General features: G+C 40.3%; 1 protein-coding gene across 2 annotated transcripts in view; it reads left to right on the top strand.

Annotated features, from left to right (window-relative positions):
* Nucleotides 1–786: 786 nt before the first annotated feature.
* Nucleotides 787–13,193, top strand: part of Rasef (RAS and EF-hand domain containing) — a 65,828-nt gene continuing 53,421 nt past the window's right edge. For both annotated transcript variants that reach the window (XR_013438057.1, XM_005335128.5), the window contains exon 1: nt 787–1,349. Coding sequence is in view for 1 of the 2 variants with exons in the window: in XM_005335128.5 (XP_005335185.2) it covers nt 919–1,349 (431 nt within the window). In the remaining variant the exon portion in view is untranslated. The remainder of the gene's footprint in view (nt 1,350–13,193) is intronic.

Genomic DNA, 13,193 nt, shown 5'->3' on the forward strand with positions numbered 1-13,193 from the left:
ATTTCCATAAAGTTTATTAAAGAAAAGAAAAAAAAATCAATCCCCAAACAAATCCAAGCCAAACTATGCTAGTCTTTTTCAGTTTTTCAAAAATGCTGCCTGTCAATCAATTTTGGTTATTATTTTCTGTCAGGCTGAGGAATCATGGATTAAGAAAAATTGTTAGGATTGGGGGATATGGAAAATCTAGATGACAAGGGGCCCTCGTGTTAGATGAATATAGTTTAACGATAGCTTATAAAATTAAAAAAGGGGGTCTTCCAGGAAACTTTGTACTTTGGTTTGTCCGAAAATTTGTACATAAAGGTTTACCAAGTTTCTGAAATTAAAAGAGAATACTTATTGCACATAACTAACCAATTTGGAATCTCACCCCTCCCTTCCTTTCCCGTGAAGTTAGCTTCCATGGCTCATGCCAGCACCACCTCTAGGGAGAGTTGAGCCATGCGCTTTACTAGAGCAATCAGTGTTTAAGCGAAGCACCCCTATTTCCTGCTGGGTTCCCCAAATCCTACTGGGCCGACTCAGGCCGGTTCCCGGAGGCATGGAAACCAGAGCCAGGTTCCTCCTCTTGGCTGGGCGGAGCCAGACCCGTGGGGAAAGTGGAGGGTGCCAAAGCGCAGCGCTGGCTTCAGTAGCCCCCGGCGCTGCAGCTCTGTGCAGGGAGTCCGGGGCACACCGACCTCTCTCGGGGCCTGTAGGGGACCGGCAGCCACCAGCGTGGAAGCGTGCCGCCCGCCAGGCCGCCCTCGACCCGCCCAGACGCTTCGCCCCGCCCGGATATTCCCGGCAAGTGGCCGAACCAGCCAGACAAGCCCAACTCGCCGGGGCTCCCAGCAGCAGCAGGTGGCCCCGACTTCCCAGATTCGCGCTGTCCCGTTGCGCTCCGGAGCCCGGTCAGCTGTCCTCGCAGGCGGGATGGAGGCGGACGGGGACCCGGAGGAGCTCGCCCGTCTGCGCTCCCTCTTCGCTGCCTGCGACGCGAACCGCTCCGGGCGCCTGGAGCGTGAGGAGTTCCGCGCGCTGTGCGCCGAGCTGCGAGTGTTGCCGGCCGATGCCGAGGCCGTGTTCCAGCGGCTGGACGCCAATAGCGACGGCGTCATCACCTTCCAGGAGTTCGCGCGCGGCTTCCGCGGGGCCCGGCGCGGAGGACGGCGCCGGGGCTGGGGGCCACTGGAGCCCGCGCCTGCTACTGCGGAGCCGGGACCCGAACCCGCGGACTGCGACGAAGACGTGGACATTCTGGACGACGCCGCGGATCTGTACGCCCCGTGGGGACCGACGAAGCCGGGTCGGGCTTGGCAGGACTTCCAGGCGCGACTCGGAGACGAGGCCAAGTTCATCCCCAGGTGTGTGTGCTTCAGGGGCGGGAGGTGATGATGGCATTTCCTGCCTTCTCTGCTGCACTGCCTTCTGTCCTGAACTTTCAGGACACGCAGACCCAGTGGATCCGGCTCTTCTGTGAGTTGCTTTTCTCTGTTCAGCAACTTACTTTAACTTTGCCAAAAAAAAAGTTAAGGAAATGCGCTCACATAATCCTGCTGTAGGGGGAAAGTTTCACTTGCTGATTTCTGAGCCGTGCAAATGGCACTTTGTTAATTACAGGTTCCACCTTGAAACCCGCAGCCTCTGTACAGGCACACAGCACGGGTTTAGGAGCGCTCCCTAAGTCTCAACTGGGCCCTATTACGTCATCCTCTGCTCAGGGCCTTCTGGTTGCACCCTGAGGCTAATGCCTGGGCAGTTTGCCAATTTGGCATCCTTTATAGTAGCTTTTGGATTTGTTATTTTCCCAAGACTAGGTAGAAGAGAAAACTTGGTCAGGCATGTACATTTATTCACTGATATTCACTGATGCCTACTGTGGGATAGGCATTTTACAGAGTTCATGCCTTTAATTTTCAGAATTCATGGAAAGAAGACTTATCTCTGATTGAAGGAGAAACTGACCCAGAAATTAAGGTACTTGGTCGGTTAGTTAAAGACCAAGGATTCAACTCTCACTTTTTATACACTAGAATAAAATGACAAAATCATACATTGCCCCTATGATTCTGAGAGAAATAAATAATACTGTTACTAACTTAATTTCCAGGGGTTAAGGGAATGGCGGCAGGTGGGATTTCAGGGGTTGGAGGGAGAGATGCTCAGAGCTTTTTTTCAGTTTCATTTGCTTCTGACCCTGTCTGTGTCACAGTAGGTCTCCAGCTGCTATTTCTGCTTTTCAGACTGTAGTGCTGAACATGCTTTCCTTCTTCCTGTTTGGATATTAGCTGACAATATATTGAGCTCTAGATGTCCTTATTGATATAAGAAAGGCTCCGTTTTAGTGATCAGAATGCATGTCTGAGACTTAAAACTAAGAAAAGGAAATAGTCTTGGGATTTGTCAGTGTGCTTGTTCATTGGTTCAAGGCTCAAGATCTGGGAGTCCTTACTTCCTCCTCCTCCCAGTGTCTCCCTCAAGTCTAGAAAGTAAGGGGAATTCTGTGCAGGGGGAATGACTCACTCAGGTGAAAGAGGGAGTGTATGGAGAAAGTGGGTGTGATACTGATCCTTTCTACTGTTTACAAGTGAGGTAAAAATGCAGTGCCTCTACCAGGGAAGTAGAAAATTTTTACATTACTATGAACTATATTGTTTGTTTGAGTCATCTTTTATCCTGTAACTTAGTTTGGATCCAGCTAATTTTTATAAGTAACAATCTTAGGAATGAAGCAGGGTGAGTCCACATCATATTTGATGTATGTGTGTGTGTGTGTGTGTGTGTGTGTGTGTGTGTGTGAGAAATCGCTTTCTCACAGATATCAAGTCTGCAGCAGATGTTTGACACTTGATCTTTAAATGATTAGTGACCTTTTTAGGGTCAAAGTAGATACCAGGAGTAATATCATTGGTGGAATTACTATTATCATGCCTTTCCAAATTCTCCAGAGGCTATCAAATTTAATGGGCACCAGTGTCACTTGGTAGACTTGTGTCCTAAGGCCTTCCAATCTGAAATAAACAAGTATAATATTTGCCTTCCAGTACTCTTGTTAGTGGAAAAGTACTAAATTGAGTTGCTTCATCTGATTATTACCATGGCAACCATTAGTTGTTTTGGTAAATTGGATTGCTTCTCCTCTACTTCCTCATACAACTGTTCATCTTTTCTTCCTTCCATCCAAATGTGATAACAGTCTTTTGTTATTGATAATGCTGTTGTCATTATTTCAGCCAAATTAATTCTGCAAGCATTATTGAGTACCCACCGTGTGCCAGAAACTGTCATAGGTACTGTCCTAGGTACCAGCGAACAAAGAGAAGGACTTGGATGTAATTCACACTCTTAAGGATTTCACAGTGTGTGTGAAACATTCCCCCAAAGTTTCATCAAAGAACATTTAAGGACTGGTGGTGTAGCTCAGTGATAGAGCACTTGCCTAGCATGAGTGAGTCCCAGGGTTTGATCCCTAGCATAACTCTCCCCTCACCCCCCCCCCCGAAAAAAAGCTACACACTTTTAAAGGCAAGAGGATCATTTGCAGAAAATGCCATATATTGTGGATATAACCTAATACACTGCTGCAAGTAGAAATTTTCTTAAAAGTTTTGGAATTTTTATCTTTAAAAAACATCAACTAGTTGTTAATTTTACTACATGATATGTTGGGCCTTCTTTTAATATAAAATATTATATTTTCTTCTGAGGGGAAAATTGTTTTTCTAGGAAGGTGTGCCCTTCCATCTGTGGCTTTGTTTCCTACCTGAAATTCTGTCTTATCTGGTGGTGCCCTGCCCTTAATCTGGGGGAGGGCCGTATTCATATCTAGTTTGAGAACTATGGATACTAAATATAATAATGTTTATTCCTATAGAGGCAAAATAGTAGTGTTAACAGGATTTCCATTTCAAAGATCATTCAAGCAAAATATTAAGTGATATTGACTTTAAACTACCTGGTCCCTGATAATTGTGAGATTAGAGAGAAAATAATATTGCATTATAAAACAATGTTAGAACACCCTTTGAGATGTGTGCCAAAATTGTTTTCTCTTAGAAAATTCAGGGGCCACTTCCTTGAAGTCTTGGGAGGGGAGAGTCCCAAGGAGTGTGTGACCTGTTAACCTGAGCCCAGCAGGTATACATGGTCTTCAAGTAAATGTTTATTGGATAATCAAATAAATTTGTATTTTTTAATTCTTTAGTTTGTGTGTAAGTATTTAAAGAGTGCAGTTACTTTTTGCTGTGTTTTCCCATTTCTTTTGTAGATTCCTCCACTGTTTTTTGTAAGTTCCTAGCATAAGCTGCTGGTAGTGTTTAAAGATTGCCAAGGAGAGGAAGAAATAGGGTGCATGTGTGTTGAACTGTTGATAGCGGGCAGAGGCGGGTGAGGGAACTGAAGGAGAGTTCACCTCTTTCCTGTAGTCAGATCTGTATATTTTCAGAGTCTTAACTCCATTTCTATCAGTTTTAAATTGTTATTTGTGAATTGGTTCACTTTGATAAATCAATTTAGAAATTCACATTATCAGTCAGGAATGGGATCATGCAGTTGGCCAAATAGGGCACAGACTTAGGTTGACTGTCTGTCTGTTAACATCGTGATTGGTCATCTACCAGACAGGGCTAGGCAGGATTTTTTTAAACAACCAACATCATTCCTGTGTGATTAGTTGTTTCTCATTGTTTTGCGGAGTTTTTGCTTTTATTTAGTAATTTAAAAACAAGAAACTTAATTGAGAAGAACCAAGACCATACATGTGAGAACTATACAAATACTGGGAAAACAGTGTACATTAGCATGCCCCTCTAACTAGAATGGTGATTACCAAATTCACAATTGAACATCAGCTCTATTTAGCTGTGCATATTTTAAGAACTAGAAGCAGAGGCAAAGTTTCCTTACTAATCAGGGTTCTTTTGTATTTCTCTGTCTTGGGTTCCACTTTAGCCCTTTCCAGTGTGATTGTTTTCTATTGTAATCCTGTAGCTGCTTCCTCAGCGCCCTGCATTTCCGTGACCTTGGCGCGGTAGGAAAGGGTGGAGAGATGGAGGGAAAGAAAGATCTGCACAGAGAGTGATACCAAGATGGAGGAGAGAGAGGGCACCATGAGGGGGAGCAAGATAGAGATCAACCAACAAGGGAGTGGAATGGAAGAGGGCTGTTTCTAAGTCCATTGTGCCTCAATTTTCTCCTCCTTTCACTCACTGAGCTTTTGGCACTGATCCACCTACAGATCCACCTACAGATGGGAGAGGAAATTCAGCTTTTCTATTTTTGATCTTGGCTCTTGACTATCTTCAACATGTTAGCATCTTGGTAATTTGGTGTGTGTTGATAGTGTTTAAAGATAAATGTATATTTTCATGCACATGGCTGGTAATATGTGGTTGTCATCCAAGGAGATGAGATTTCTTCCAGCCTTGCAACATAGTGATGGATTGCACACCAGTGCTGAATGAGGTTCAAGGCTGTTTTAGACTGTGTGTGGCGTTTACCTTTGGCACTATCTTTGAGATCTGTTAGTGTATTAGCCACAGGCATTCTGGAGATCTCTCTGCTTTCTGGATTCTCATCGAGGATCCTAATGACTGTGTCTTTATATCTATATCTTTACCTCTATCTCTTTATTATCTTTACTGTCGCTGTTCTATTGCTTTTCTCTCTTTAATATGTCTTTTCTCATAATTATATGTATTATTACCCTGATGAGTGGGAGAAATCCGTCTTTTAGAATTACAAATATTCTTTTAACCTTGGAGCCTTTGTTCTGGGCCTTGTATAAATCCATGCATGGCTTAGGTCTCATGGGTTCTGCTTGGTCACTATCATTCTGATATTTGAATTCAATCTCAAGATAGTAGTTTCTTTCCAGCCTTCGTCTTTAGAGGACTCTCAGTTTTGACCACGTGGACAGTGGCTTTCTGACTCTCAGATCTCACTTGATTGCTCAGAGCATGGCTCTCAGAATTTGAAGAGAGATGATTTATTCTGTCCTTATGATTTAGACAAATAAAAAGGCTTAAAACTGAGTGTACTCGGGAAGACTAGACTTTAAGAACATAGACTGTTCTCTAGCTTTTTTTTGAAGCCAAATTTTTAATTTACTCTTCTCCCCAGTTATTGTTCAAATTCATGGTTGTAGTAATCCTATCACTCTGAGCATTTAAATCTTTCTCTATTTCTTCATTTCTGCCTGGGTTACTCAGTATTTTTTCATTTGTAACATAAAAGTAGCTGCATCATGCTGATCTGCCCTGAATAGAAGTTTGGAAGCCCATACCTGAAAGGACAGGTGGTCTTTAAGAAGCTGGGAAAGGTCACGGTGCGGTGGTGATTCAAAATGTGCTTCCTTTTTCTCTTCTAAGTGTTCTTGCTTTATATATAACTCATTGCAATTTAGGTAGCACTTAAACTTGACAGTGGTATGTAGTTGGAAGGAAGTATTAAGAAGAGATTATGTATCTTGAGTGTTTAGACTGCTTCATTTGACATTATTAGTCTTGTATCAGGTTATAAAATGGAAAGTAAACACTGTATCCTGGAGGAAAGTTGTCATGGTGGAATTTATCTCTGACATATGTTGTCCTTGGAATCATTTTCTCAAACATACAAGTTCATTGCTTCAACTCGTAAATACCCAGGATCTTCCAATGATAATTGCTTTTGTCAGAGTAATCAGAAAAGTGAAATTTACTGAATTTTATCCCTGAAAGCCTTAGTCTGCATATCCTATAAAAATCAAGATATATTGATGCAGTAGCACAAACATGTTTCTTTCATTCCTTCTCTAATTCACTGTTGGCATTGTCCTTGATATCTCACTGGGCACTGGTGAGAGTACACAGAGCTGACTCTAACCTTTAGAGAGTTCATTATCTCACCTTCTTAAGTACTTAGGAATTTTCGATATATATCTCATGGTATCTGATATTTCTCATGGTATCAGATGCAGAGCAATGAATGGAAACATTCCTCCTGCCTTACCAGAACACTGTTCACCCTGAACTGTGGATGTTTTATGTCAATGTTTCTTAAAACTGGGGCCACATATCCTATTTACACATATGTTCAAGAGTTGTAGAAGACAGACTTCGTGTTTTCTTTTTGGACGTGTTATCAGACAAATAAATGTGAGCACATTCAGAATCACATGGATGACTCCTGCATTGCAGATTTAGCTATGCAGTTTCAAAAAACCTGTCTTTATGTTTGTGTGGCATATATGTAGTCGTGTAGGCAGCCAATCAAAGAGGAAAGGTGGGCTTGGTGTATGAATGGTGTGTTCACATATGCCGAAGTTGACTGAAAACACAGAGTGGTGGATTTTCTATTGTCTCAATAAAAAAGTGATGGTAAGAATGGGGTTTGGTTCACAGAAGTGGACCCAAGAGAGCCATGTGGAAAATGCCAGTACCACCTTGCCATTGGCTGTGGAGATTTAGTTTTAGTGAAAATGTTCTCTGTCAGATTGGCTAAACTGCAAAGTTTAATTTTGCTGATTTTTGTTAATGTATGTTGATATTACAAATGTGTTGGAGCTATCAGTATAAGAAATTAATGTGTGATTTTCATGTCTGTTCATAATTAACAAATATGGTGTTAAAAATATTTTAAGTCATTTCTGGCATTCTCAGGAAATTCTTTATTGAGGTCTACAATGTAGTCAAGTATGATAGGTACTATTCTAAATGGTCTTGAAATCCTCAAGAACTATATAGGTTTCACAACATTGGTCTATTTTTCTTTATTTTCTATTTTTCATATTAATTTTCTTCATTTAAGCTGAGGACATAATACTGGGGAAGAAGTTCATCTTAAATTACTCAATTTTAAACAAGGAATGTTTTTGTTCTTGTTTTATTCTTTTCCCAGAGAAGAAACTCTTCTTACCTTTCTCCTATAATTTCTCATTCATCCATTCATTTTTTTTTTCACTGAGAAAATGGTGTTTTGTAGCCATATTTCCTGCCCCAAAGGAAAGTTTCCTGGGCATGTTCTCTCTATCCAGAAGGTGACAACAGCAGTGATCCTTACTTCTCAGGAGAGAAGAATCGTGGGATGGATAGCCTGAGTCCAGCTCTCACTGATTGTCAGGAATCAGGCAGATCAGCCCCATCAATGGAGTGTCCTCCATTCTCAGACAGAGAATTCATGCCTTCATGCCTTCCAGAACATGCAAAAACTCATTTCTCTTCATGGTGGCACAACAGCTCCATCCAGAGGGACTCCAGGCCCCTATGAAATGAGTCCAAGTTCCATTTCACCCTTACCACTATGAGCTGCAATTGATGAAATGGAGCAGGGCTCACAAACCAGCAGGCTTCCAGGGCCAGGCATGTACCTTGATCCAATGACTTGAAGTCTGTGGCCAGTAAGGGCCTGGGCTTCAAATGCTAGGGGTCAGTCATACATACCTCAGCTCTATCACTTCTCAGCTATCCATAGCTGCTACATAGAATGTAGGCTCACTGTTGCTAAGAGTGCTGGATTTTGGGTGGACATTTTCAGTTTTGCATGATCTGTGAAGGTCAAAGAATGGAGACAGGAAAGATACCATTTGTACCTTGCAGCCTCTGAATCGATACCTTGTAAATGTAGCTGTCAGGCCTGATTTTGATTTAATGATCTCTGTTAATCTGAGCTTCTGGTTCTGTGATATTTTAATTTCAAATTGAATGGTGTTACTTTTCCTTTGCAAGTTTGTGGGGTAGTATTTTAACCTGAAAACATTCTATCTTTATTTTCTTTTTTGCTCTTGATATTATTGCACTTTGCAGAGTTACCCTATTCAAACTTTATCAAATGTTGCTGAATAAAATTTTCTACCTCCATGTTATGCTGTCCTAATAAGTCTGTCTTTGGGGTCAGAGGTTGAGTTCTCAATGTAATGGGATGTATAGAATTCCTTTTACCCTGATATTTTCACTTTTTTTCCCTTTAAGTCTGGAAGTACTTGGCTGTCATGTTTCTAAAACATGTAAGAAGTCAATTAGAATGGAATGATTTATGATTAAAATTATGAGAATTTAGTTATATGTGGTCATTTCCTGGTATTTCAGTGTTATTTTCTTTATTGTTAGAATATTTTATCCTTCATGTGAAAACTATTTATAGGAATTTATTTCTTTTTAATTGGTATTCTTTCTTTATTTTATTATTTTGTTTTTACTTTTCAACTTTTTATTTGAGAAAGCTTTTTTGTTACTATTTTTATTTTTTTAATTTTTAATGTATTTAAAAAAATAAATGATAGTGGAATGCATTATGATTCTTATTGCACATATAACAGCACAAGTTTTCATATCTCTGGATGTATATGAAGTATGTTCACACCAATTTGTGTCTTCATACATGTACTTTGGATAATGATGTCCATTGCATTCCTTGTTAATGCCCTGCCCCCTCTCTTCCTCTCACACCCCTCTGCCCTATCTAGATTTCATCTATTCCTCCCATGCTCTCCCTCCCTACCTCACTATGAATTAGCCTCCTTATATCAGAGGAAACATTTGGCATTTTTTTTGGAGAATTGGCTAACTTCACTTAGCATTATCTTCTCCAGCACCATCTATTTACCTGCAGATGCCATGACTGCATTCTCTTTTATTGCTGAGTAATATTTCATTGTGTACATATGCCACATTTTTTTATCCATTCATCTATGTTAGTTTTTCATCACCATGACCAAAATACCTGAAAACAACAACTTAGAGGAAGAAAAATTTATTTTGAGCTCAGGGTTTCAGTCTTTGGTCAGCTCACTCCATTGCTTTGGGATGGAAATGAATCAAAATATCATGATGGAAGAGTGTGGTGCAGGAAAGCTTCCCAGGTCATGACAGCTGGGAAGTAGAGAGAAAGAGAGAGGCAGAGACAACAATAGTCACACACCAGGGGCAAGATATAGCCTCAAAGATCATGCCCCAGTGACTTACCTCCTCAGTCTCTCCCCACCTGCCTATGGTTATCACCCATTAGTCTATTCAAATTAGTAATCCAACAAATGAATTAATTCACTAGTGAGTTACAGCCCTAATCACTGTGTAAAAAGCCCCACCTTTGAACCTTGCTACATTGAGGATCAGGCTTTCAAAACATGAGCTTTTCAAGGAACATTTCCAAATCCAAATTATAACAAGCAATTATCAATAGGTCAGAATTGGGTTTTAAAACACCTGTTTGAAGCAGGTTATTCCTAGAGACCAAACAGAAGAAACATTCAATTTTAATTATTTAAATTTAGATTTGAGGTGTTTTATGAGAATGTTTGGCTTTGACACTTCTTTGTGATCCATTACAACTATAAAATAATGGTGCATGCTTAAGTGACTATTTTATTGTCTCATAGTCTTTGACTAAGAATGATTTTGAAATATATGGATAGAAAGAAAAAAGTATTAAAGGAGTGGTACATGCTGAAATCTGAATGCAGTGGTGAAAATACAGGTGTATTGTTGGCTACCTGTAGCTACCTTGTCTCAGGGTAGAAATGGTCCTGGGAGGTTAGGGCAGCACTTGCAGACTTGTTGCCCATCAGCTTAGGACTGCCATACTGCACTATTTCATCCTCTGACAGGACACAGTCATCTTGTAATTCTTGCTTCAGTAGAACAGAGTTGTAGTCTGATCTGGGCTGAGGTGGAACGATTACTGAAACACCAACCTGTTTGTTTAGAATATCCATGTTTAGGACATTGCTATCCCATGTTTCCTGAGCAACATGCTGTAAAATGTGTTAGTGTTTGTGGTGTGAAGTACTTTCTTTTTCTTCCTCAGAAACCTACTTGCATAGCCTGTTCTTCAGAATGGCAGGAATGGGTAGCTTAGAGATACTAATGAATGAATGACAGTGCCCGCATTCCTACTCTTAATGTAGTGGGTGTACCTACTGTGAAAATCACCTACTCTGTTGAATGATATTGGATGTTCTGAAAGCATACACAGGGTGTAGGGAAGAAAAGAATTAGGGAGGGTGCGAACCACTCAATATCTGTATAACCCTGTAACCAGAATGAATATTCAAATAAACATTAATAATCCTAACACAATACTAGCGCAATAAAGAAGTCATGTTAGATTCTTAACAGAAATACAAGAGTTCAGAGTACCTGTAGATATTTTAAAAAGAAAAGAAGAAAAAAGAACATGTAGGATTTTTTCAGTGTTTTTTTTTTCCCCCCAGAGGTGAAGGTAGCTGGATGGAGGATATGTGGGTTGTGGCTGCTTGGTTATGGTGACAAAAACAAGTGCCCAAAGATCTGAGAGAAGCCATGGAAAGCAAGAGATCTGTCTGTGCCAAGAGGAAACTGCACATGAGTGGGTATTTTGTCCAGTCTGCTTTCCTCTGCAGCCCCTATATTCAGTCATATTAATGGTCTTGCATTCTAAGGCTGTGACTTGGGGACATAAAGCATTAAAATTCTGGGAAAGCCTTTTCCACTCTAGTGCCATTCACCTGTTGATCTGGGGAATGAGCTAACTGATGCAAAAGGAGGCTGGCTGCCTTATGACAGAGAGGCTCTAATTTTGGGTACAAATTCATGTAAGGCTACAGCAATGCACAAAGATGGAGAGTCTTTGATTGATTCTCTGTATACAGATTTGAGGCTTCATATTGGTCTAAAAGGACAGTGCATCTTCTCCCCTAAGAAAGTACAGTGATAACTGCCATCAGGTTAATACGATTCTGTCAGTTCATGAAAGTTCGCAAATCTCTTAGATTGTTACAGTCCCAATTACCTAATGACCCCCAGCTAGAATTAAAACATGGTATAGCTGAGCATTTGGGGCCTTAGAAAGTCACCTACTCTGTTAAATGATATGAAATTCTTATCCAGCAATTAAAGTTTTTACCTGTCAGATGCTCACACATACTAGCATCCAGGCTGGGAACCAGGACAATTCCCCACACTGCAGAGCCTCCCCGAAAGTCCCCTTCCAATCAGCTTAGCTACTTTCCTCCAGGGCAGTCATTATCATTTGCCTACTTTTTTACTTCATATCCATAGATTCCTGCAGTGTATTTGGCATCTTTCACTCATCGTTATATTTGTGAACTTGTAGTCTTTTTATTTGCACTGCAATAGAGTGTTCTGTGTGGAGATACCACAATTTACTTATCCACTTGACTTATTAATAGCCATTGGGTAATTTCCATTTTGTGCCTATTATATGCAGTGTTGCAACTAGCAGTCTGACACATCTCTTTTGTAAGTGTGTGGTTGTATACAATGAATGCATTGCTCAAAATAATTATTTGCAAAATCACTTAATCTTTCTTCCCTAACTCAGGGTGATGGTTATGAAGTCTGGTTTTACCCAGGGCTGTGATATAGGGATATCCCTGGGATTTGTGAACATAAGGGCTTAACTTTGCCTTGTGAGTTCCTGTGTTTTCTCTTCATGTTGTCAGGCTGCAAGCTGATGTTTCACAATTTGGTATGTCCTTCCTTCCTGGGTATCTTTATCTGTTGAAGATTTGGGAAACAATTATCTAATACCTCAGAATTGTGTTTTAAAACATCTATTTGAAGCAGGTTATTTCTATACCAAGCAGGGGTGCAGTAGAGGCTGGGTTTTGTTTATTTTTGTCCTGACTTTCAACCTTCTTTTGAAGGTTTTATGGTATCAGATACCTGAATTTCAGATAGCTGGAGTGCTACCATTATTTTGAAATAATTATTATTTGCATTTTAATTTCTTTTCCATTTTTATTTATACTTAACCCCCTTTTCCAATTTTGTTTATATTGAAAATTTCCCAAATAAACACTGTAGTTCCAAATTGCCCTTGTTGAAATTATGCCACTTGGAAAGATAAGCACAAAACATAGGTTTGTGTTTTTATAAATACAGATAACAGGGAGGCATCTAGCCATGAGAGGGCATGACTCAAGCTGAGATGAATTCATGGGAGTCTGTCACCCTGTTCTTGGATCATCAGCCATGGAATTATTATTTTAATCTTTTTTTTTTAATTTTGGGAAATGCTTAAAAAGCTATATGTGGAAGTAGATAAATACTACTGCTTTGTGGGATTTGCCTTGTTCACTCAGGTGAATTACTGTAATAACTTTTTTTTTTACAGTTCTCTCTTTAGTACTTTGATTTAAAGCAACCATTAAGCATTTATTTCCATTTTATTTAGTAGTATTTGTGCCAATTTTACTTCCCAGAGGGTATAATATCTGAGCAGGTGAGAGAGGA

The sequence above is a fragment of the Ictidomys tridecemlineatus genome, chromosome 4 (assembly GCF_052094955.1).
Source record: "Ictidomys tridecemlineatus isolate mIctTri1 chromosome 4, mIctTri1.hap1, whole genome shotgun sequence".
Taxonomy (NCBI): domain Eukaryota; kingdom Metazoa; phylum Chordata; class Mammalia; order Rodentia; family Sciuridae; genus Ictidomys; species Ictidomys tridecemlineatus.